Source organism: Furipterus horrens, unplaced genomic scaffold (genome assembly GCF_987537825.1).
Source record: "Furipterus horrens unplaced genomic scaffold, mFurHor1.1.pri manual_scaffold_4, whole genome shotgun sequence".
NCBI classification, from domain to species: Eukaryota; Metazoa; Chordata; class Mammalia; order Chiroptera; family Furipteridae; genus Furipterus; species Furipterus horrens.
In genome coordinates, this window is record NW_028327174.1 from 147028084 (window position 1) to 147055604 (window position 27521).

At 37.5% G+C, this 27521-nt stretch overlaps 1 protein-coding gene across 1 annotated transcript in view; it reads left to right on the plus strand.

The window, feature by feature from the left end:
- The window catches only part of PTPRD (protein tyrosine phosphatase receptor type D), a 520035-nt gene that overhangs the window by 359573 nt on the left and 132941 nt on the right, over positions 1-27521 (plus strand). The window contains exons 18-20 of the mRNA XM_090274103.1: positions 10196-10286; positions 15541-15750; positions 22538-22698. Of these exons, the coding sequence (XP_090130229.1) occupies positions 10196-10286; positions 15541-15750; positions 22538-22698 (462 nt within the window). The remainder of the gene's footprint in view (positions 1-10195; positions 10287-15540; positions 15751-22537; positions 22699-27521) is intronic.

Sequence of the window (27521 nt, forward strand, 5' to 3'; positions counted from 1 at the left end):
GCTGCGAAGAGAGGGGGGGTCTGCTGCATGGGCAACAGCAGACCCTCCATATCACCCTGCCCAGGCTCTGTAGCTTCAGCTTCACTGGAGAGGACACTCCAGCGTCATCGCAAGATGTCGATTCAACACGGGAGGAGACAGATACCGTGTCACTCCCGAGTCGGACTGCACAGCCATTCTCGGTGGTGCAGATAGACTTTTAAGAAGCTACACCATCGTCTCTCGAGACGGACGGCTGCCGACGACGACTTTTGCCCACCCCTATAGCTTGTAGACTCCTGGAGTCTATGTTTGGTGGCAAGCTGATGACATTACTAGGACAGTTCTTAGGGAACATGGCTCCTGAAGGTGTATGTGGGTGGGAATCGGAGCAGCATAGATAGAATTGTTGAGAAGTTATCATGTAGTTAGGGGACACTAGGCAAGTAAAAAGATTCTGAAGCTGGCGATGGTGGATCTGTGCAGAGGGAAGCCAGAGCAGCAGTGCAGTAGGAATGAGAAGCTGCTTTCCTGAGGAGATCACTGCAGAGAAAACCATCATACGTGGCTCTAGGGTTTGAGCGTGGGTGTCAAAATGAATGACGCTGCCATTTGTCCTAAAGGATAAAAAATAAAAATCAAGAGGAAATTAATGAGTTTAATTTTGTCTATATTTTACACTGGGATATCAATGAACTATCTAATTAGAGATGTGGGCTTAATGAAATTACTAGGATTACAGAGAGGCATTTGGAAATCATTAACAGAGCAGCAACAGTTTCATAAGAGGAGACAGAGTCACTGAGACAATGAGGTAAAAGTGTGAAGCAAAGACTGATGGTGATGGTGTCAGTTAATGGGAGGAAGGGAGCAAGCAGAGGACACAGAGTAGAGCTTGTTAGACAGTGAGGGGACTTGAGCCAGCGTCATAGCAAAGGAATGTTTAAGAATACAGGTAGAGGAAGAGATTCCCAAAGCTCCAGAAAACTTGAAGAATGTGACTGAAAAAAATCATCTATGGAAAAGTAAAATTATAAATAAGAACTTTTTAATACAGTGCCATTTGTGAAATTTAGAGAGCATGATAAATTTGTCCGCTTTCGACTCAGCCTAAAACAATCTCTTCTGAAAAAAAACTGTCAGTTATTATTTACTTGATAAAATAATTGGAGAATTTCAACCAGATGATGGAATTTCCAAAAGATTATTACTAAAATAAATTCACTGAAAAATACAGTTTCCATTTTTTTGTTCACTCTTCTTTTTCTATCAGTCATAAAACTAAAATTGAGAATGAAATATTAGTGCAATTGTTATTCCTACAAAATTTAATATGAAGGTGACATTATCTTTATCCATTGATTTTTCTAAATATTCTGGGGATATCTGGAGATATTTTTTATCTCCAACCACAGTGCCATGCAATGTTTCAGAGGTCTGATGGGGATAACACAGACTTTTTCATTGCTATTACACAGCATAGTTAGTTGGAGAATTTGGACAAGTGAAAAATCAATTGAAGTGGAGTCCTATGGTACCAAAGATTAGATAAATAAGAAAGGCCACAGGAGGGGCTCCCAATCCCTCTTTAGTAGTTCAGGGAAGGGATCCTAGAGAATGACACCTAAGCTCTGGCTTAATGAATGACATGAAGTTAGCTGGTTGGTGGAGTGGGGCTGGGAGACACTGTTTTAAGAGGACAGCATAGCCCTGGCCTGGTAGCTCAGCTGGTCAGAGCAGTGTCCCCGTATGCCAGTGCTGTGGACGATCCCTGGTCAGGGCACATACAAGAAGCAGTGAATGCATAAATAAGTGGAACAACAAATTGAAGTCAGTCTCTCTCTCTCTCTCTCTCTCTCTCTCTCTCTCTCTCTCTCTCTCTCTCTCATAAAAATAAGAGAACATCATTTATTATTTGTCCATGTCTTATCCACCCACTAAGACTTTTTAGTTGTCATCCAATGAACATTTATTCTATTCACTGTATTTCCAGTGCTAGGACTGGGAATAGAGCGATGACTGAGAGAAAGCCCTACCTTACAGTGGGACAACAGATACAGAAAATAGGTAATGTGACTGTAATGGGATGAGTACTGTCAGCTACTGTGGAAACATAAATATATGGTTTTAGCCCAACTTGGCTGTCAGGAGAAGTATCCAGAAGGAGCTCATATCTAATCTGAGTCTTGAAGGATGAAAAAAAGATTCAGAAGTGGTAAAATAGTTGCAAACAATGAAAGAACAGAGAAAATATATGAACTCTAAATTCAACCCATTAAAACATGCACTGTCTATTTAGGGAATAAATAGTTGAAAAATGAAGAATATAGTATGTTCTGTAGCACTTACTATTATTTTTCCAGATTTTATTTATATGAAAAAAAAATCTTAGTAGATACTTACCAAATTGGCTTGGTAGAATGTGTTAGATGTTATTGTTTCATTTTCCAACTTTTAAATGAGTTGATAATATTGGGGAATCTGGTCTTTTAGTGTTTAGCTTGTTTAAATCTTTTTATTTTCATCATGTACTTCTTCCTCTTATACTTCAAGTGGGAATCATGGAAACAGAATAAGAATTGGTAAGGAAGTGAAGAGACCATTACAAAACAAAGAAAAGCAAACAATTATGGGGAAAAATGTTCTAGAAATGAATTAAGATTCTCAAAAATATATTCTAGCCACTCTGAGAAAAAGAAAAGAGCAAAAGACTAAGTTAGAAAAATACTCGAACGGGAGAAGTATCAGAATCATAAGAAATGAAAAAGCAAATTGCCAGTTAGCAATAACAACAAAACCTAGGTAATTGATATTTGGGCTATTTTTTCCAGTGTAAAGTTACCCATCCTTTCTTCTAGGTTGGTTCATGTGGTGTGAGTACAAATTACAAGAACCTCTGTGCCATAGTGTGGCACTTGCAGTAATTGGCAAGTATAGAAATTAAAGAGGAATGCAGCTTTTTGTCCTGTATTTTATTGATGGAATGAAGGGAGGAAACAATTGATTCCAGAGCTGCGGTGTGGGTTGCTAACTTTTATTTAGGTGAAAGCTATCTAGAAAAACGCTTCCAATTTCTTTGCTAGTAAAGTGTAATTTTGGAAATTGAAGGGCTGCTTTGTTTATCAACAGAAACCATGCTCCTCTCATTTCCAGCCACACAACTTGGGAGACCTTGCTCACTGCTCCCAATTTCTCACCAGTTAAAAAGGAATCTGTCTCTTGTAAATGTAATGCAAGCATAGCTCTTTGCAACCACCCTTGGGTTTTGTGTAGAGAAGCAGAGGTGCGCCCTTAGGAAAAGGCTACATTTCCCATGAAACAGCAGGTTCTGGGACCAGGAATTTTGTAGCACTTCAACCTTCTGTTTAAATGCTTTTAGGAGTCAGAGTGCTGGTTAGAGAATCTAGCAAGCCCAGTTTCCCCTGGAGCAAGTTGTGGTCACAGACAGAACTTCTGTCACTTTTTCGAGCAAGATTTTACTCTGGGGGGGTAAGGTAAGAAGGTGTACCACGCAGATTGTACTAAGAGAAAGAGCTGCCAGAAGATACCTAATATAAATTAATTTCACAAAACCATTTTATATTTATTAAAAATAGAAATAAAGAATGAGTATTTTATGAAATTTTAAATTTCTTTGGCCTTACTAATTTCTCTTTCAGATTCTCTACTTTTTTCTTCTTTTACAAAAGAAGATATTTTTGGAAGCATAGCTTGCAAAGTTGCTCTATAAAGTTTGTGCCACACTATTAGCAGTTCAATGAAATAATATATTATCTATTTAATGTTTAATGAGAAATAATTCATTCATCACATGTTGTCAGTTGAAGTGGTAAAGGCTTAAATTTGTATAGTGCTCTAGGTACTGTACAAATCTAGGTACTAAAAGGTTTATTTAGGCCTCACAATAACGCCCCAATAACCCTGTGAGGTTGGCTGCCTTCTCCCCATTTACAGATGAGTTTAGTGAGGCCCAGAGGACCTGAGCCGCCTGGCCAAGATCATATAATTAATGCTAATGATAATTACTAGTGACAAAGGGCTTACTAGTTCTGTTCAGAAGGACACTGCACACATAAACTGATGTGATCTTCACAAGAAGGGTGCTTCTCATTGCAAAGTTGAGGAAATGTGGAGGTAAACTAACCTGCCCTGGCAACACAGTAAGTAGCAGAACCAGAAAGGCAAAATTTGAACACACGTAGTCTGGCTCCAGAGCCTGCATGTTTATCCACGACCGTAGAATTTATTGGCCAAGCAAGGACATTTTTTTCTAGGACAACCGCTAGACAACCAGGAACTCCACATCAAGTAGGCATCGATAGGACTGGCCCAGATAAACCTTAGTACCAAGAGTAAGCAGGCACATCCATACAGCCACAGATCATGGAGACACGTGAATGTCGTGGAGCAATCAAGTCAGTGGTTCACCATGAGAAGTCAGATAAGAGGTGAAAGGAGAAGCTTCCCACAGGTTAGCATGATCACCTGCCAATTTACAAATGAGGACAAGGAGGCCTATGACAGTTAACTTCTGACAACACATAGCTATGACCAGAAAACCTTAACTAAACATAGAAACTGGAAGAAGCATTCAACTTGCTTTGGTTTTTCTATGTTAAATTACTTTTACTTAAACAGCATATACCCAAATGACTGTAGCAAAAATAAAAAATAAAAACTTATGAAAGGAATGACATTCCTCATTAAACTGTGAGAGGGATTTTGACCTCCCAGTTAAATAATGAGTCTGAGACTGTTAATACAGACTGCTAATACAAAAAGCCTGGCTGAATTTGAAGTGGGACTGCTGCAAAGACCAGAGCTTGCCTTCCCATGTGATTGTAGGAAGCTGGGCCCCTCGATGATAACATATTAAATAAAACTAGTAAAACTTTACTTAATATAATTAAAATTCTGAAGGTTAGATTTCACTTACCTAATTAAATGTAATATACTGGGAAAACACAGCTCACTTTGTAAGTTGCCAAGGACTTTCTAGATATATTTATTCTGAAGTTATTTATTTGTCTTATTAAAAGTTAAAGCCTATGTTGAAAAAGCGTAAAAGTTAAAGTCTATGTTGAAAAGGGTGTTTTGAGCCTGAATTTGAGTCAGACAAGCAATGCAGAGTATAAAGTTTAATATTATCCATAAATACAGCTGATATAGTTTCAGAAGCATTTATTTATTTTTTCATTTCAAACAGTTTTTTTTAGATCATATGGGTTGGTCAGAGACTGGACTAGAGGGGTCTAAACTCAATAGTAAGAGAAAGTTAGGAGGCAAAGGGACAATCTGGATACATGACAATGGAATGAGACTGAAATGGTGACAGCTGAGATGAAAGGTGAGCACTGGAGATAAGGTTTAGAAGTAATAGGACTCGGTAGTAGGCTGGGTATGAGAGAGGCAGAGCATAAATGCAGATTGTCAATGGAAACACATAGGCTTATGGCATGTTTGATAAAATGGATTGTGGTGTGATGTTGCAAGGGGATTTATTTTGGAGGCATTTACAATAAATTTTAGGTTCTTTTGTGACGTGGAAATGGAGACATACAGTTAGAATTGGATAACCCTGCAGAGTTCAGAGGAGAATTCTGGGCAAAAGATACGAGTCAGTCCACCATTTGCAGGTAGGTAATAACTGATGCTCTGAGGAGGAATGAGAACACCTGGGAAGAGAAGACGTGAAGAAAGTCCTTGGCTAGAGCCTGGAGGAGTGGTGTCATTTAATAGCTGGGTAGCAGATAACAAATCCTGCTAAGGAGATAAGGTTCACATGGTGAGGAATATCGTAGAAAACCAGGAGAGTTGGATACAGAAAAAAGACTGAGAGTGTCTTACTGACATTGTGAGATTCTGCTAAGAGATCACAAAAAAAGAGGGTCAAAAACTCTCCTTTGGACCTAACATTACTGAGGTCACTAAGCGCCCTGGCAAGGGCCGTGAGTGGGCTGATGAGGCAGGAGCCAGAGCGTAGTCAGCGAGAAGCGAGAGGAAGGGGAAGACGTGGAGAGCAGCAAGAGCATACTACTCTTCTTAGAATTCGGGCAGTAAGGGGTAGGAGAGAGAGAGAATGACCACTGGAGTGGGTGTGATTTGCTTTATTTTTTTCAATGGCAGATATTTATGTGAGGTTAAAAGCAAATGTTTAGGATACGTGGGGAAGAAGAAGCTGGGGTCTATGAGAGAGAAAGGGGTATGGTGTGTGGTAAACTTCCTGACAGTGAAATGGTGGAACCAATAGAGCCAGTTCTTGTTCTGTACCAGAAGGAAAGATTATGGTTGTGTACACATCTAAGTAGGCCTGTACTGGGTGGCCAAAAAGTGTGTTTGTTTTTTTCCATATGATGGCTCTAATAGTGCTTTAACTTCATTTAAAACAATTGTTAGATTGCATTGTGACAGCTGTCATATCAGTGTGTGTTTTTTAAAAACTTAGCAGAATTGGCCAGTTTTTGTGCAGCCATTTTAATATTGAAGGTAGAAGAAAATAAGCAACATTTTCAGCATATTATGCTTTATTGTTTCAAGAAAGGTAAAAATGCAACTGAAATGCAAAAAAGCTTTGTGCGGTGTATAAAGAATGTGCTGTGAATGATTTAACATATCAAAACTGGTTTGCAAAGTTTCCTGACACTATTGACTCTCTGGCCAAATAATTCTTTGCTGTGGGGCTGTCTTATGCACTTGAAGATGTTTAGCAGCACCCCTGGCCTCTACCCATTAGAAGCCAATAGTGGGAGATAGCCAACATACTAAAAATATCCAAATCAATGAAGTTATTGGTGAAAATGAAAAATGTGTCTTTCATTTTACAGAGAAAACAAAACAGACTTCTTGGGCAACCCAATAGTTTGGTAAATAGAAGATGAGGGAATTCTTCTCTGAATATTTTCATTTTCTCTGTGTATAACTGATAAGACCATCTTCTAGTGGGGAGGTAAGGAGGTTGAAGGTATGAGTCCAGGAAAGAAAGTTTGAAAATGTCAGTACGTAAAATGGAAGGACTAAGTAATTGAAGAAGCTGTGGTCGATTAGCAGGCAGTTTTGAAGGCGTGTGTGGGTTTGCTTATCATTAATTTATAGCATCATTGTGCCCTATGTATTATTTCTCAACCTGTTTTCAGCTCCCTGGCTTCAGACACAGAGAGAGGCAATGACAGATTTCAGCTATGGTAGAGGGGAGGGTGTTGACTTTGGAAAGACAGAATTTAAGGATCTCAGAGTCCTGGTGGATCATGGGCCAGTCCTAGAAAAGAACCTCCAAACCCTCACTCTGAGGTTCGTGAGGGAGGGAGGAGTAATGAATAAACCACCACCACGGGAGACTGCAAGGGAAGTGGGATCTTCAGACTAAAGGTAGGTTTCAGGAAAGGCTACTGTATGAATGTTTACAAAGCCATAGTTGCACAGAACACAGTTGAAATGGATGAATTTAGACCCAGGCAAAACATTCTTTTACATGGAGTTCTAAGCTCCTGCATCCCATTTCTTTCACCGGATGAGAGCTGCTTTGAAGCAGGCCCCACTGTGACTGTTCTAGATGAATGCTTTAGAGATCAGTGGAGATCATATCCAGCCACATAAGTAATTGCCAAGGAGGAGGCTCTTCAATTCTCCCAGTTGCAAGTGATATGAATAATTGGAGCATGCTGCAGAAGAAAGGAGAGGTTCTTTTCTTGTGTACAAGAATGGCAACTGCAAGTATGAAAGCCGATAGAAAAGTTAATAGGATTCATCAGCTTAACCTTGATTTACAAGATTCTAAATGAGGACAATAGGAGCTCTGTGACTGTGTGCATTATCATTACTTTAGGCAAAGAGAACCTGTCCTGACTTTGGGCATTTTTGAGGGAGAAGCAAGAGGTTCCCAGAGAAGTGTGTTCATCAAGTACACCTGCAGTGCTGTTTTGTACCCTCAATTGCATCCCTGTCATTCTTCCGCATGCTCATTCACCATGAAGGACTTGTGTGGCAAATTCTCCAGGTGGTGGGAGGACAGGGAGAGGAGGAAGCTTAGTCTGGACTATAAAACAAAAGATACTAGTGTCTCATACACTCCAACTCTTTCTTCCCCTCACCCTCCTTGATCATCATGATCATTTGCAGGAAAAAAATGAATGGCTGAGTGATGTGATCCTGTCTGTTGATTAGTTGCTCAGAGCACCATGGAGAGAGGAGTCTGGTTTGACTTGAACTCTTGATTAGATAGAAAAAAAGTTTGTCAAGCTCTTTAACCTTCATCACAAGGGATTCTACTGTGTCCCACTGAAGGAGATAGCTGAGAAGCATCTCTCCCACCTTGATAGTCAGTACTAGCCAGTAGCAGGGGGCATTGATTTAGTGCTATAGGCATACACTGTGTTGAGCACTTCATGTTAATTTGCTTTATTTTCTCCTGGATATTGGTGGTATTTTTTACTTTCATTTTTCAGCATGTACAACTGAGATTTGGGGATGGTAAATGATCAGCCCAATACCATATAGCACATTAGTGGCAGAGCCTGAATTCTAGGACAGTTATACCTTGAGATGCCACATTCTTCAGAAGAACACTCCAGATTAGTACTGGCCAATAAATATAATGAGAGACATATGCAAAATTTTTAATTTCCCAGCCACTACAGTAGACGTCAAAGAAAGGCAAAGTTAATTTTAATAACATGTTATTGACCCAATATAACCAGAATATTACCATTTTAACATATGATTATTATTAAGAATTATTACTGAGATATTTTGCATTCACTTTCCACACTAAATCTTTGGAATCCCATGTCTTTTCTATTGAGAGCAAATCTCAGTTCAGACTAGCTACATTTCAGGTGTTCCATAACCACAACACTGGCCATTACAGCTCTAAACTCGGTTTATGGAAACAGAGTTCCTTATCTGAGAGGATTTGTGGAGTTTATTACAGGTTTTGCTTTGAGATGAGTAGAAAGAGGCCTTCCTGTGTATGTTCTTGGTCTCTGTGATTATAATGTTACTGCCCACCCTGTCTTCCCTTTCCCCTGTGTGGCAGCCTTCTCTTCTGAAGTTTGTGAGTGTGGGGCTGTGTGTGTGTATGTGTTTATTTTTAAAATAAATCTTCACAAAATTTATGGAGTCCTTAATAAGTACTTGAATCTACAGAGGAGGAAAAAGAGTTAGGCTATTGCTGAGATTAAGATATACTTAGGTTTGTGTCCCTATATTATCTATTTTAACTGAGGCAATAATTTAATCTCTCTGGATCTGTCTTTGTTATCTGTTCTTTTAGCATTTTTGAGGGGGAAAAATGAAATTATGCATTTAATACAACACCTGGGAAATAGGAAATGATTAATATGTTAGCCATTATTATACACTTATGCACAAAGTCCTTGTATAATTACTACCGAAGGTTGTTATTAGCATAGTCCCTAACCATGAATACAAGAGCAGGGTATAGACAGTATGGAAGTTACAAAACACTGTAACAAATAACCCATATCTATTTGCAGACAAGTAACTTTATACATTACTTAAATTTTAGGCAACCATTCTTAATTGGTTACTTTCATCTCTTCCTATGGATGTGTTACATTGAGATTTTTTGAAGATCCTTAGGTAGTGATTGTCTCCGAATTTCTGCCTCACTTACCTTAAGGTTTATGATTTGTTGGGTAGAAAGAAAGAATACCTTTTTTATATCTTTATATAATTGTTGTGAGATTATGAGTATTTTTTCTGCTTTTAATTTTTTTATTCAAATAAAAATAGGGGTATTTTAGGCATATGTAAATAAAATTATCATTATGATATTGGCATTGTATGAGCTAAGAGTAATTTTATTATACATTTCCCTTTTTTTAATTATTTTATAAAATGCTGTCATAGAAAATATTTGGTTCAGCAGCTTATGTTGGTGGATTTCAATATATCAGCCTTGTAGGTGTCCAGCACAAGGGTCCTAACAAACTGTCCCCACTCTGTTTATGATGCCTAATAAAGAGCAGTCAACCATGGTGATATTACCATATAAGCTCACTGAAATCACACATAAATGTCTACTCATGTTGTTTTTAAAATTGAACAAACAGGTGGTAATTTGTCATTGATGGACAAGTCACTCCATCTCCATAATTTGCCTTCAGTCTCAATCACTGGTCTGTGGAAGATTTAAGGATATATCCATTTACTTTTCTCTCTAAACTAACATTATTTTTGTCTACCCATTCTTGTGCAGAGGTTACTACATAATAATTGTGCCTTTGAAGAAATCCCGTGGGAAATTTGTCAAGCCATGGGAGAGTCCAGATGAAATGGAATTGGATGAGGTAACTATGTCTTTGTTGGCTGGGTCTTTCATTAGTTATTTAATTTATTGAACATCCTCCTCCTCTTTATAGAGACCTCTCAGCATCCAACCCAGGTGCTGACTTCTGCATGGCTGGCTGGTCAGTTGGCTGTTCCGATAGTGCAGTGCTTTGGGAGTGTTAACCTCTGGAGATCACAACAAAGAGCCTTTTGCTTTAATTAAAAGACATTAAGCTGCAATAAAGCTTACAACCTGTCTAATCTTTGTTGGCTCTAATATGTTGTACCTTGCCCTTTGTAAAACATGATGCAGAGGTGTGAGAGGTGAAGTGAATTGCTAGCAAAGACTTCAGCACCAATGTTATGAATTCCAAAGTCCACATCATTCATGCAATGGTAGCTGCAGCTGTTATACATGTTAAATTGCATTTTGCATCAGAGTGCAACATTTGACTCACTGTGCATTCCTCACCAAGTTCTCCCAGAATTATGCTGATTAGCATATGGTTGCCTTATTCTGTATTCTGTAGGATTTCAGAATCAAAATTGTATTTAACTGCAGAGGCAAACAAAAGAAACAACAAAATTTTGAGCTAAGGAAGAAGTATAATACAAAAATTAGAGCAAATACTAAGGATTATTTTAATTTCTAAAACCTTACTACAACAGTAGGTACATTTTAATTTATACTTTTTGGTGAAAGAAGATTTGTATTATTTTTGAAAGTTAATACATAGTATGAAGAACAAGACCTATTACATACCTCTCGTTAGATGAAAAAGCTGTGATCAGAAGTATTAAGTCAGAATCCCCAGAAGGCCACAGCAAGTTAATAATTGAGCTTCAAATTTTGAAATACAAGAAAGATTCTGCTATTTTAACATGGTGCTGGTTCACATCAGTTCAGAAGGCAAATAAAACGGCCCCCGTTTGGGGGAAGGGGAGATTTTAACTTAACTGTGATTAATCACAACAGTGGCCCCATAATACCCTCCAACGTGTTATTTCTACTTATTTTCCCTACCTCATATTAGCTAAAACAGAGCAAGGAAAAGCAGAAATCCCCTTCCTGCATTACAGGAAAGTGATGTTTATTTCATATATGTCTGCACTAAGGAGACAGTGATCTGACACATCAAGACTAGTAGCTGCTTTTGACAGACATATGCCATCTCTAGAAGTATGCTTCATCATCATCCACTTCATTTATCTGAGATAAACGCAAGCTGAGAAGGGGAGATGAGTTCAAGGTTATTAGGACTATACTTTTGTGTCACTGTTTAGTAAGTAGACAAGCATTGCAAAAGTATAAATGGAGACACCATTCAAGTAATGTTGTCAAGTAATTTCTGGTATAAATTTCATTTTTTTCTGTTGATAATAATGGAACAAAATCACTTTTTTTATGATTTAAAGGAATAGTTAATTCTTCATCTGAATGTGCAAAATGATCATTCGGTCTTCTGTAAACATTTTGAGACAAGGTATGCTTTTAGTTATAGTCAGTTAATCCTGAGATAGTCTTTATTATTTTAATCAGTTCTCAGCTGAATTATAAAATTCACTTGGATTTGGATTTAAAATGGAAAGGCAATTTGTAGAATCTATGAATCTTTCTACCTATTTAAAAAAGGTTTTCAAGGAGTTAAGATCCTGGCCAACAATACATCTAATACTATTAAATATTAAGATTTCCATATAAGCGGAGCCATTTCATGATAAGTAATCAGAAGCTGATTCTCTTTCACAGCCAGGTTTTAACCTCCAGAATGCAAAGCAATGCTAATGGATTAAAGTATAGAGCTATATGACATTGAACTCCCTTGCCATTAAATTCTATGTGTCCATGCTGCTGATTCCCATAACAAAGGGTCATTTTAATCATCTCACACGTTGTGGTGCATTAATCTGTATAATAGTTTGATAAAGAGCATTTATTAATTCAAAATTTTTGGGTCAGGATGGGTTGTTACCCACTTTTCTTACTGATATAATTGAGACCACATTGTAGAATTAATGGTGGAAGAAATAAGATATGCATTGACTGGAAAATGAAAATCATTGCTGATAAAAAACCAAAGCCCTTGATATATCATCTGGAGTTACCTCCAATACATCTTGTAACTATTGTGGAGGGGAACAAATGAAAGTAGGCTATGACCTCACTTTATGCTTACTCGTTCAGTTTCCAGTCCCTGCAGACAGTTGTGTGTGTGTGTGCATGTGCGTGTGCATGTGTGTGCGTGTGTGTGTGCGTGTGCGTGTGTGTGTTTCCCTACCATGGATAATAAAACCGTTGTAGTAATTTCATCTGTAGCTTGGTACCACCATGTTTGACAAAGCAGTGTTCCTCTATTAAATGTATTTGACCAAGTGATTTTTTTTTTAGAAGGTCTTTAATTCAAATTATTCAAACCATATCATCGAAAAGAATGGTGGCCTAAGGGGATTTCCACATGTATGCCTCACATCTAGGCCCATAAAAAATGGAAAGAGGGTTTCTAAATAGAGTCACTCTCATTATTAGTTTTTGAGCTCATCTTTCCTTTGGGGATAATTTCAACATAATAAATTTATAGACCGGAAATCCTGTTGTTTAGGTCAGACTGGGCAGGGCAGACATTGATAGTCAAAATGGATTTGGGGCAGAATGACTTCTAAAATGTTAGTTATATTTAATTCAGGGCAGGTCTTGTAATATATCATAAGCTTTTCATCACATTGAACTTCAAAAGCTTGCTGTAAAATAATGTGGCCATTTGAGGTTGTAACTTCAACATATTAGCTAACTTCGGTGTCATCTGAGCATACTTGACTCATTTAAAGAATAGCATAAGAAGCATCCTATAGAGATTAGAGCAACCTCTAGGGCAGAGTTGATTTTTTAGGTTTGACCTTAATGAATGGCCATACTGGATTTAAGGAGCACCAAAAACCCCAAATGTTTTTCTAACATACTTCCCCTAAATCTAAAAGAGACCATAGCCAAAGGTATTCATGGGATGACAGTGATATGAGTGAATTATGACAGTTGCCTACATCTGAAATATGAATAAAATCAAGGTAGGGTTTGATCAGTGAAGTAGAAGAAGTGACATAGTTACCTAGACAGCTGATGGTAAATGTTTCTGATTAACCAATTTCAAAAAGACATTCAGCTCATCTGCAGTGCATGTGTCCTTCTCCAAGTAATGGACCATCATTTACTGCATATCAACAGTAACCTTTGTAATGGCTTTTCAAGTATTGCATTAAATATATGGTCTCAGAGTTTTTTTTTTTTTTTTAAGTACCATGCAAAAAGAATCCAGGAAAAGGAAATCTACGTACACACTCATCTGTGCTAATGAAAGCAGACACAGATTTATGTATGTCTGCATAGAGGCAGAGTTAAAACAATTTATATTATCAGTTTACCTTAATTGTCACATTTGTTTCCTTGATGTTGTGCAACAATACATAAACAAAAATATGATTTAAAAATCTCTGACATATAATTTTATTTTATTTTACCAGTTGAGTCTAGTTATACGTTGCCACTTTCTATTATGCCTCAGTTACCTCATTTATAAAATGGGGATAAAAATAACCTGTGAAGAGTAAATGAACTAATATGTGCTCAGGTTTCTAAGAACAGTGCCTAGTAAGTGTTTAATAAATCTTAGCTATGATTGTCATTATTATTATTTTGAGTAAACCTAAGTTTGACAACAGGATTGAAAGATACTACTAAGTTTCTGACGTTGATTTATTATAACCCAAATGGTGCATAATTGATCAGCCTACCTGCATTTTTCATGAGATGGTCCAAATTTGCTAAACAGGTTATAACCAGTCTACTATGGTTTTCATAAAATAGCTTGTATTTTATATAATTCTAATCATATCAATAAATTCAGACTTCACAGAAAACTTAGAATGTTATAAATGAAAAGTTATTCAAAAATAACATGGCACAGATTATATAACCAAAAGACTGTTTTTCATACTTTTTAGGTTACAATTTTAAACAAGCTGAGCACATTTATAATTCTCAGTGTAGAAGAGACTGTAGTTTACCACCAGGTTCCTGACATAAAGATTTGGTGTTTGTCATATGTACTGCCTGCAGCCATTATTATCACAGAAGCCAGGCCTGGATTATGCTCGGATCCCATTATACTAAGAAGATGTCATTAGTTTGGTTTTTTACTATTATCATTTCCATTTTAAGAAAGAAGAGTAGTGAGTAATTTTACCATAAAGTTTTCTTAAGTACCTTAATCAAGGAGCCAAGTCAAGCTAGAAATTTTTTAATGAATGATTACATCTACTTAATATTGTCAGTTAAAAATTGGTCATCAGATTTTATTCCTGCAGAGTTGATGGAACTTGCAACATATAAATTATCTCATTACTAAAAACCTCCGCTGCCTTGCGGCATACCTCTTCAGGGGAAAGGCTAAGGGAGTAAACCCCGACAGAAAATCCGGAGCCGGAGTCCCTAAGGCGGTTTGACGTTGTAGTCAACACCGGCAACTCCTGCGGCGCACCTGAACCCAAGCTGTATTGACTCCGTCTTTCCCTTGGACCCTTCAGCTGCAAAGAGAGGGGGGGTCTGCTGCATGGGCAACAGCAGACCCTCCATATCACCCTGCCCAGGCTCTGTAGCTTCAGCTTCACTGGAGAGGACACTCCAGCGTCATCGCAAGATGTCGATTCAACACGGGAGGAGACAGATACCGTGTCACTCCCGCGTCGGACTGCACAGCCATTCTCGGCGGTGCAGATAGACTCTTAAGAAAGCTACACCATCGTCTCTCGAGACGGACGGCTGCCGACGACGACTAAAAACAGTCTGAAATGGCACTAACCTCTCTAGAAAGTTAGTAATATTTGAAAGTTTAGATGGCTTTATCTGAGTTTACTACTTGTTTAATAAATAACAATAAAGCCTGCATGACAAGCTGACTTTTTCTTTAGACAAGTTATAATGCACTCTTTCCCTTGAGAGGATTTCATTAGGGCAGATAATGATATGAGCTACCAGTAGAGGATCTAACTGTCCTGTATGTATTGAGCCTTGCAATAGCAGACCAGTTTCTTACCTTGACAGCAAGGCAAGCATTTGCAAGAGGTGCCTGAGATTTTAGTGATACAGATACGCTGCATGAAGTGAGACAAATTACCTTTGGATTGTTCCCAGTCTTGAATTAACTTCTCCCATTAAACTGCCATTAAGTTGGGTTATTGTTGTTTACATTTCTTTCTCTGTTTCCCACTTTTTTTCTTAAGCTGCTCAAAGAGATATCTAGGAAACGCAGAAGCATCCGTTATGGGAGAGAAGTTGAATTAAAGCCATATATAGCCGCTCACTTTGATGTCCTTCCCACGGAGTTCACCCTGGGAGATGACAAACATTATGGTGGATTTACAAACAAGCAACTCCAAAGTGGTCAAGAATACGTCTTCTTTGTATTAGCAGTGATGGAACATGCAGAGTCTGTAAGTTCATTGCAATGGCATCTATTTCCTATGGCATTGTTACACATTTTCACCAGAATATGGTTATTTGGGGCTACATAGGTATGTCCATCCTAATGATTTCTCATGTGCTGTCATTAACTTAATGTTGTAACAGCTGCCTACTTTGTGAACACTGCTGGCTAATCCTCTTGAGCTTTCATTGCAAAATGGGTTGTGTCTCTAATTACAGGGAATTTAGGTGGGCTTCGAGTATATGAAGTGCCAAATTGTTAGGGCATGGTTCTGGAGAACTTTTGATGTGACAAAGGAGGGTCATAGCCATCAGTCTTCACTGTATCCTTCCTCATCCTTTTAAAATGGCTGTAATAAAAAGAAAGTCTTGCATACTACCTAATAGATATTAGCCTGTGTGGTTATAATAGGAACAAACTCTGCAATTGCACATATTATATTGTAGGTATTTGAAAATATTAATAGGGGGTGATTGTGTTTTATCCTCCTATAACTGCCAGTGAGCCCACAGTGCTCTCTATCCAGATTCATGAGGCAGTTCCATCTAGGAAAAGGAAAGCAGAGCCAGGTTCTTTAATTATAGCAATTTACCAGGGACTTTATCAGTGAAAAGCCAAGAAAGTTAGAAAATAATTCAATAAAACAGAGAATTCCTAAGGTACTCTAAATAATGAGTTGTCTTCTTTTATGTAATTCATCTTGCTCTTATGTCGTTTTATGCTTCAGTTGCTTTGAATGTTAAGAAGAGAGAGAGAGGGAGAGAAACCGTGGATGGGAAGAGGATGGCTTTTGAAGTAGCAGTTCACATTAACATTTAATATACGTATTCTATACTGTATCTTTCTAATAGATCAGGGCCTAAAACTGACAAGGCGCGGCAACTCAGTTGGGCCCGTCACTTCCCTGTATAAGAGGCCTGAGATGTATCAAAGATTTCTCCACATCAGGTGTGAGCATGTACAGCAGGGCTTCTCTTCAAGTGCCTGAAGGAATTCCCCAGTGGAAAATCAAAGCACAAAGGCCGCCTTTCTGCCTGGCTAACCTTTGTGCACAGAACCGTTATTTGAAAACAAAGTGACTGCCTTCCTGGAATTTTACTGCACAGATATGCTTTCTCTCCCTAGTTGAAGGTTTTAAGGCAAAACATCAAGGGAATGGAATGTTGGAAATCATCTTTTTCTTTTTAAAAAAAATGACTTTTAGATATCTGAAAGTAATTTTCTTTAAATAGCTCTAGGATGTTTCAGAAAGTACATTCAGACCATTGAGGTAGATCAGAGAAGCCAGCCAAGAGGAGAATCTCATCAGATCACCAGGAGGACTGTAGCACTGTCAGAGACTCTGGTGTCTGATGTCTCCCAAACGTGTTTTCTGGTGTTTTGGTGTATCACCATTGATGACGTGTCTACGCCTCCCCTCGCATGCCCTCTCACTGTCCATTCATTATGCAATTAGGGTTTTTTTCCAACTGTGTTATCTGAACTGTCTCTTTTTCTTTATCATCTTTCTCAATCTTGCTCTCAAAGCTAACAGCACGGCCTTTATGTTTCACGTGTGTTTTCAGACCAGCATTAACTTTATAGAAGAGACTTATCGCCAATGAGTATAATGTCAGCAGTGATACAGTCCTTTAAGGCTCTAATTTTCGTGAATAACTAGCCATAAAGCACCTAATCACTCCAAGGGTAGACCGATCATTTGCACAGAAAAATGTGCCCCTTCTCCAAAGACAGAAGCTTTTCCCCAATCCATTGCCTTTTATCAAGAACATTAGAGGACAGGTTTAGAATGACCCAAAATCTGATCTTTCTGTTTCCCCCACACACTGCACAAATTCTGTGTTTCACGAAGCTGGTGGCATTTTATGGTTTTGTTTCCCTTTCTTTCTTCTCATCTCTGGTTCCTGTGCTATGTGCTTTGGGGAAACCTTTGCTTAGATTTAAATGCAGGTTAAAAAAATTAAATATATTTACTGATCATGGAAAAAAATGAGCATATTCTTCCATGCCTTGATAATGTCAGCCATGAAAAGAGGAACAACTTATTTTATTCCACAAAGATTTGTTGGGCACTCGCTAAGTGCAAATTCTGGGCTAGCTTCTTTTAGCAAACAAACACAAATAATATATAAATCCCTATCTTCCAGAAGTTTACAGATTCATTAAAGGAAAGAAGACATATGCACAAATTTTTAAAAATAGCAATCAAGTTTGATGAATGCCATTAAAAAAGGAATAAAGGACTACCTAAAAATTTTTTTAAATTATTTTTACCTACATTTTGGGGAATAATTGATTATTTCTGGTTAAGTAGAGTTAGCTTCATTGAAGGAATATTTAAATGCAGCCTTGGAGATTAGTTAGATTTCTGGAGCTAAATGTTGTGGAACTCATGAGAGGCTTGAAGAGAAAGAATAGAGTATTTGTGTAGTAACAAGAAGTTTGCTGTGATGGAATATGTTATGTGCGGTAAGGAAGTTTAAAACAGAATTGTAGGAGCTCTTATGAACCATGTTAAGATGTCTAGATTTTCTGTAGGAATCACCTGAGATCCTCCTGAAGGTTTCATAGCTATGTTTTAGGAGAATAACTATCAGCAGTACAGACTGTTAGAGGAAGGAAGAAAATCTGGGCATGGTTTGAATGAGCATGAATGAGGTCCCAAAGGAAAGTGAGACTGGAAAGAGGGGTGGGTGAACTTGGGGGACATAGATTAAAACCAGCAGTTTTTCATTTTTAGCTATTGAGAGGGTGAGAAGAATAAGCAAGTCAGAAGGGGGGTATATCTGGGAAGCAAGAAAGTAACACATGTAATTCTTAATTTGAGGATTCGTGTAGTAATCTCTAGAAACAATTGGAAATGAAGGTCTGGGGCTTAGCAGAGTTTGTGAGTTTAGGAACATTAATGAGAAAGTAATCTGCATAGAGATTGGTAGTTAACACTAGGGATGTCCTTGCCAGATAAGGGAGAAAGCAAGAGATGAGCAGAAAATAAAACTGAAGAATGCTGGCATGGGATAGATGGCAGAGGCAGTTAACTCAACGGGACGTGATCAGTTGGCAAGGTTGGGAGGGGACTAGTTGAGTACAGAATTTAGAGTGCCAGAGTAGGGAATGTTAAAGAAGGCTTGCTCAGCCGTGGCAAATCCAGAGGGATGTCTGGAGGGGTAAGAACTGAATAATGGCAATTAGATTTGGCAAATGAGAGACTTGGACTGACGCTAAAGTGAGAAGAGATGAGGAACAAATGGTAGGAGAGGTGGGGCAGCCCATGGATGTGGATGGGTCTCTGTTGGAAAGGAAAAGATAGGACCCTAAAAAGAGACAGAGTTAGAAGAATGCAGTCTTAATAGAGACTAAAATATAACCAAACAAAGTAAAATATTATGAAACCCAAATTCATATTCAGTCTGTTCTTTCACTGCATAATTGTATTTTTCCAATTTTACTGAGTAAAAATGACAAATACAATTATGTATACATTTAAAGTATACAAAATGATGATTTTTAAGTATATTTTATTGATTATGCTGTTACCATAGTCCGAATATTTCTCCTTTGCTCCCTTCTGCCCGGTACCCCCATTACCTCCAGCAATCCCACCCCTCCTAGTTCATGTCCACGGGTCGTGCATATAAGTTCTTTGGCTTCCTCCTTTGCTATATTATTCTTAACTTCCCCTGTTATTTTGTACCAAACAATTATGCTTCTTAGTCCCTGCACCATTTCCCCATTTCTCCCCTTTCCCCCTCCCAGCTGATAACCCTCCAAATGATCCCCATACCTATGATTCTGTGCCTATTATGGTTTGCTTAGTTGGATTTTTGTTTTTGATTTAGATTCATTTGCTGATAGTTGTGAGTTTGTTGTCATTTTAATGTTCATAGTTTTGATCTTCTTTTTCTTAAGTAAGTCCCTTTAACATTTCATATAATAGTGGCTTGGTGATGATGAACTCCTTTAGCCTTTCCTTGTCTGGAAAGCACTTCATCTACCCTTCCATTGTAAATGATAGCTTTGCTGGATAGATAATCTTGGTTGTAGGTCCTTGCTTTTCATCACATTGAATACTTCTTGCCAGTCCCTTCTTACCTGCAAAGTTTCTTATGAGAAATCAGCTAATAGTCTTATAGGCACCCCTTTGTAGGTAACTCTCTTCTTTTCTCTTGCTGCTTTTAAGATTTTCTCTTTATCATGAACCTTTGCCATTTTAATGGAACTCTCTGTGCTTCCTGGACTTGTATGTCTATTTCCTTTGCCAAATTTAGGAAGTTTTTCTTCATTTTTTTTTTTTCACATAAGCTTTCTATTTCTTGCTCTTCCTCTTCTCCTTCTGGCATCCCTATCATTCGGATGTTGGCACGTTTATAAAGTTGTCCCAGAGGTTCCTAAGCCTCTCTTCATTTTTTTCAATTCTTGTTTTCTCATTTTGTACTGGTTAACTTTTTTCTTTCTTATGTTCCAAATCATTGATTTGAACCCCAGTTACTTTCCCTTCATTGTTGGTTTTGTGTGGATTTTCCTTCATTTCATTTAGCATAGCCTTCACTTCTTCCCTTATGCATTTGCCATACTTAACTATATCTGTCAAGTCTGTGAGCATCTTTTATCACCAGTGTTTTGAACTCCACGTCTGTTAGGTTGGCTATCTCTTCATCACTTAGTTCTCCCACTGGAACCTTGATCCATTCTCTTTTGGGGGCCGTACTTCTCTGTCTCCTCATCTTGACAGGCTTCTGTGTTTGTTTGCTTCTGTGTCTTAAGTAGAATTGTCACACCTGTAAGGGGTGGGGCCTTAGGTATTTGTCAATAAGGGTGACCTGTTTCACCACGTTGTGGCACTGTTTGTGGGGGAAGGGTCTGAGAGGGAACAATGCCACCCACTCAGCACTCGTCCCTTTTCCAGGTACTTCTTCCACTTCTGTATGGGACTGGTGCCTCTCTAGCTGTTGCCCTGGCCATCATTCCCAGAGTAGGTGGGTCTGCAGACATTTCAGGACTCTGGGGGCCCTTTAAACAAGTGGACTCTACTGAGACTGGAAGTTTCTTCTTCTGCTTCAACCCTCACTGTTTTGCACAGTCAGTGAGGCTTTATTTTCCCCAGTGCTGGGACCATAAGCTGCGCGGTCTGGTTTGGTGCTGGGAGTGCTTCCCAGATGTCCCTCACTAGTTTTTAAAACATGTGACCGTGCTTTCTGCCAGCCTGCCACTGCTGCCACTTCCACTGCCACCACCACCACACCATGTCCTCCACCCGCCTGCCTAGATGAGTATTTCTTCTTTATATTTTTGTTTGTTGGACTTCTATACAGCTCAATTTTCTGGAACTTCTGGTTGTCTCTAGTCTTGAGGTAGTTGTATTCCTTCTTAGTTGTGGAGGGAGATGCAGTGTGCCTGTCTAGGCCCCCATCTTGGATGGAAGTTCAAAATGATTATTTGATATCTGGTTACCAAAATCAGGATAATTAAAACATCTATCATCTGAAATAGTAACTCTTCTTCTCTGTGTAGTGAGAATCCTTAAGATCTGCCCTCAGCAACTTTCGGGTATACAATACTACATTATTAACCGGAGTCACCCGGCTGTGCATAGATTCTCAGAACTTATTCTTCTTATAACTAAAGGTGTTTACCCTATGACCTACATCTCCCCATTTCCTCCCTACATCTCCCTATTTCTTCCCTCCAGCCTTTGGCAATCACCATTCTATTCTCTGCCCTCAGATAGATTTATCAATGTGTTGCAAATGGCAGGTTTTTCTTTTTTTCTTTTTTTTTTTTTTTTATGACTGAACAATATTTCATTGTGTGTGTAATCCAAGGACACTTAGGTTCTTTCCATATCTTAGATATTATGAATAATGCTGCGGTGAACACAGTCGTGCAGATGCCTCTTCAAGATGGTTATTTCATTTCCTTTGGATATACACCAAGGTGTGAGATTGCTGCATCTTGAGATAGTTCAATGTTTAATGTTTTGAGGAGCCAGTATACTGTTTTTCATAATGGCTGTACCAATTTAAATTCCCACCAGCACTGTATATGGGTTTCCTTTTTTCTGTATCATTTGGGAACAACACCACCAAACTCTGAGAAGTAACCAATAAAATTAGATGGGAACTGCTGAGTAAGCACTAAATAATTCTGTGTTCTGAAAAGCCATATTGTCAGTTTCATGCATCTTGCATCTACAATTTGAAAGTTAAACCTCTCTTCTGAAGTTGTAGACTTTGTGCATTGTTTGGCCTCTATTTTCTAATATATAATACTAAGGACTACGTACATAATTTAACATTTAGTTAAATACTAATATTTTGCTCTATAAATGTTTACTCTTTAAGATTTGGTTTCCTTAACTGGGTGGTAATGTCTTGGGGGCTGGAACTAATATTTCTGTTGATTTTCACATGGCATGGAGCACATTGGCACACTGTAAATGCTCATTGAACATTTAATTACTAGTACTTCATACTCCATAAGATTGTTTAATATGCCATGGATAGACCCCAGTGAAACAGTACATCGAGAGTAATTTATGCCATCAAAAATAATTTTATCATAAAATACTTCCCTGTATTAGGAAATTTAGATTGCACATCCTCTTTTCTTTTCCTTCCTGACTTTCTCCCTCTTCTTCCCCCTCCCTCCTCCTCCCTTCTCCTCCTTTTTATTTACATTATTTCACACACTTGTCATCAAATCCACATTGTCTCAAATCTTTGCTTCTTTTAATGCTAAAGATATACACTAGAAGGCATTAGTTTCTAACTAACTTAGACTCTGTTTTTCCTCAGAAGATGTATGCAACCAGTCCCTACTCCGACCCTGTTGTGTCTATGGATCTGGATCCACAGCCAATCACAGATGAAGAAGAAGGCTTAATCTGGGTTGTAGGTCCTGTCCTTGCAGTGGTCTTTATCATCTGCATTGTCATAGCTATTCTTCTTTATAAAAGGTAGGTTTGCCCAATATTTCTATTGCAATCTTGGGGGCTGCCTCATTTTTAAAGACTTGGGTTGATCTGAGTAAAAATACTTCAGTTTAGCCCCAGTAATCATTAGAAAATGTTTCATTAGAGTTAGAACAAATGTCAAGACTGTACTATTTACAATCCCATTCAGTGTGTGTGGTATAAACTTCCAGTATGCAGGAAATGTATCCTGCATCTTCTGAGCTATTTTATGCACTATGAGCACTTTGCATGACATTTGAGACATTATACATTCACAAGCAGATAATTCCATGCAAGCTTGCATTTGATTGTTTTAAATGATTAATTGCTCCATTTCAGCATGTTTTTTGAAACACTACAAATTTCATTTGTGTTCATTTTACAGCCCTGATATGTGCATGTGCGAGATTTTCCCTGTAGGTACTTTTCAAGACTTAGCAAAGTAGCTAAACTGTGAAGATTAGAGAAGGAAAACAAAGAAAGACAATGAACATTTTCTTTCCCTGCTTTTCTTCTAACCCTTTCCACATCTTGAACACTGCATTCTTATTTGTATCCAAGAAGAGATGTGAGGTACCATTTTCCTTGTTTAAAAAATCATCTCAGTTTTTATACTCCCAAATATCAATCTGACTTAGTGTCTTTGATTACAATTAGAATGCAAATAATTCACATCCACCCATGTTTTCTGATTGTCCACTCTTTAAATTATATTTCTGCCTTCATTACACATAAGCTAAAATATTCCCCCCAGATCACTGCTTAGTCAGAATAAAAAACAATAATTCTTCTACCCCTAAATGCTTTTTGGATTAAATATATAATTATAGTGTTATAAGTATATAAAATTATAAAAAATAACATATATAATACAATCTCTTAATTTAGCATGACTAAATTCTGAATTACCCTCCTTTATACCAACTATTTTTTTCTCCCAATTCAAGTTTTATTTCATGAAACTCTGTTCCCATTTTTCTTTGTAGTGTGTCATCTTTTAGAATATCTTTGATGATTTCTTCTCTCTGCTATAAAATAGCCTCTGCCTCTCTCTCTCTCCCCCAACCCCCTTTCGCCTCCTTCCTTCCCTCTCTCTCCCTCCGCTTGCCCCTCTCTCTCTTTCTTTCTCCTCAAAACCTTGACCTTCAAAATCAGATGAGAGTTTCTTCATTGTGATTCCTGCTTACATAATTAATCTGATCATCTTATTTCCATTATTCCTTTTTTCTATCCATATACTTTCCTACATTAGGTTTACATTAATTATTTCTACCTGCATTCCTTTGTTAAATATCTTCTTATGTTCCTGGAATAGTTTTATTTATTTCTTTTTTTGATAACTTCTCTTGATTCAGAAGTACATTCTTCCAGGCACTTCTTTGAAAAAGTTTCTCTTATGTAGCTGCATTTCGTTTTATCTCAGTGCGAAGAAAGGACTAAGGAAACAAAAAGGACAACTTAAAGAAAGAAGTTCATAATCGTAACCCATTAAATTGCCTAGCCTATTTTAGAGCTAAAAAGAATGAAATATCCATCATTATTTTTTTCCTGATCACTGCCATCACTCAATTATCCATGTCATAAAAGAGCTGAAAAAGCAAATGATTAAAGGCCAAAATCTCCTCTTACTTGATGGTTTCAATCTTCTCATCCCAATTTGTATCTTATCAGTGTGCATTGTATTTGATCGCCTCTGTCTTGTGCAAGAGAGAAGAGCAGGGAACAGGAGGTAGCCACATGCTCCAGAACAATAGCAGATCATGGGTAAATTCAAGCAGCAGCTGGTAGCCTCTGCTAGTCATGTGCTGCACATATTGCCAAAAGAGAATACAACAATTAAAAAGCAAGGGGAGAATTACAATTGTTTTCAGTGAAATATTTATTCAGGTTATCACATCCTACTGTGGAAGTTGATCAAATCAGAAAACATGTGTGCTTGCTGACAGTTGTATTTCTAGACTATATTATGTGACATTTTGTGGTTATTCAAAATGGACAAAATGCTTGCTTTGTTTTTACTTATTTATTTATTTACTTATTTTTTAAGTAGTGTTTTATTATGATATATCTGACTATCCTTAATTCAGGTCAGTGAAAAGAGGTCTGCATGAGATTTGTGAATTAGTTATGTACATGTTAAGAAATAGGATTTTAACCTTGATAATTTTAACCTTGATAACATTTATAATTATGTTTCCCATTCTTCGTTTGCATGTGACTGAAAAAAAATCAACTTAGTTATAATTTGTCCTAATCCTGCAAAAAGAGACATCATATTTAAAGGTTTTATGCCTCTGTTAAAATAGTTGCATTTTAGTGTATGCATACGTAAGCATCGTCTAATGCAATTGTTGGAAGATGCACACATCCTCGAATGCTAAGTATATTTAGCTAACCATCTGAAGGGCCATGAAGCGTTTCTGAAATAGAAATGCTTGCTTCAGCAGTAAAGAACATTCCTGACTGGAAATTCAAGTAGACCCAACAATGTCCTTCTTGATTATCATGAGGCAGTTCAAGAGGAAATCTTCTGTAGGCAATGAATAGTGTCTTTTATAGCTTGGATTCTGTGCAAAGTTAATTATGTAATAAGTACTTCATCCTTTTAGGTGCCTTGGAGTTTATACATAGGTTGTTAAAATTTACTGTATTACTATTATTTTTACAGAATTTCTCTTCTTGTATATAAATGATACTTTGAGTAGGGAGTGAGTATAAAATACCGTTGACTCATATTATCTTGATAATTCTGTTTCTCATATACACTTGCTTACAATACTACTTGTATTTGGAGTAGGTCTGTACCTATGGATGGTTTGTCCATATAAAGCTGAAGAGACTTTGAGATATATTCCTATTATTATATTAATGTGGAAATAACACCCTCTTATCTGACAGTACCATTTATTTGACTTTGTTTTAATCTGGTAATTTGTAAACCTATAATACATTTATAATCAGTGACTAAACAATATCACCAAGGCTTTGTAAGTGCCTGAAAATACCTTCTGAATCATCAGAAAATTAAAATGTGTTTGGTAGGTCTTTTATGTTACAAATTATCTTGCACTATGATTGTTTTTTTAATTTTGTACTCTATATGTGATTTTAAAATGTAATCTACAGAGATAAGATAGTAGCAAGGTTTAGGAATCAGTAAAACTAAGTTAAAGTCCCAGCTCTGTGACTCTATGGGGTCGAAAATCATGCCAAAACTCTGGGTCTGTTTCCTCGCTTATAAAATAAATAGGTAGACTACATAATTAAACACTTTTACTAATAATGTTCTATAATAAGAACATCAAACACCAATAGAATTTGTGCTCTATTATGTCTGCCCCCCAGGGTTGTGTGTATATTTTTTAAATGATTCCACATTGACCTTCTTGCCCCCCTCCCCACATACACACAAAAAGAATCCATGAAACAATCTAATGCCCTTAGATATTTGTCTACCCTATACATTTGTTAACACATGTATGGTATTTCACCCATTAGTTCTAGACCTGTCCAGAAATTCTTAATATAGAATATATTTAAAAGTAAAATGTTAGGCTGAATTTTGGGAAACCAATTTAGGATGGATGAGAAGTGTTTATTATGTACTATGGAAAAAAAGAAAATGCATGTTAGGAAGCTGGAAAGATCTAAGTTATGGTCTACACAAAAAGAGCATCCTTAACAGTGATGGTCTAACCCAAATGGATACTGTAGAGACAGTAAATAATTTTCAGACCCACCCCTGAACTTTAATGTGTGATGGTCATGAAGTAGATGTGACTAAAATAAGACTTCAGCTTTTCCTACATCCAGCGTTGGCCCTCTGTGGGTTTTGCCTCTGTAGTCATCTCATTTTTAATCAACCCTACATGTATTTCAAACTGTCATCAAAGAAAGCCCTTTCCTGGGCTTGGAACAGCTTTCCTCTCCATGGCCACTCCTCTTGGCCTGGCGAACTCAACTTCATTCTTTAGAGAGAAGCTAAGATCCCACCTACTATATAAAAAGCCTGCCCAGGTGCCTCCCACTTGTCCTCTCCTCTCTACCAGTTCAGGATGATTAGGGTCCCCTTTTCTATGTTCTTGATGAACTTTCTATTCATCTATATTATAGAATCTACCACATTACTGTACTTGCCCATTAGTTTTCTTGACCCCTCCATAATGGAGGGTAAGGAGTCTGTTTCTTCCTCACTGTGTCCTTTGTGCCTAGCAGAGTGCATGACACAGAGTGATATTGGGCAATCAGTTTTACACAAGCCAAATAGTGTTAAGCAAACTGTTTCCTCCACTTGTTTAATCCATCACTCATTATTGCCTTAATCTTGGCTTGCAAGAGCTATAATAAAACTCTGAGCCTATAATTTAAATATGCTGGTTCGAAAAAGCCTTCAAACTAGAACATTTACACCAAGTATGAACCCATGTATGTGTTGAGACTGACATTTCTATGGAAGAGGGAGTGAATTGCACACTGTATTTATTCATCTGAATATCAACAGCCTTTTAATAAACAAAACTGATAATTCACTAAGTGGTTCTCTTCTATCCAGAGGAATAAATTTTCCTACAACTTACAACTTCATGAATTAAAAAATGAGTAATTTAGAAACATACAAGTAGGATTTTTTTAAAACCTGGCACTACCAGGTAAATCACTTTAAAAATAAGAAAAGAATTATCCTGTATGTTTGATATTATTTTCATTATTCTTTTTGTATTTTTTGTATAATTTAAATGTAGCTTTTGTATTTTTGAAAAGAGATGGACTAGCCAGATAGTCTAGCAACATGACTATATATTTTATTGGCATTAAGGTAGACTTGG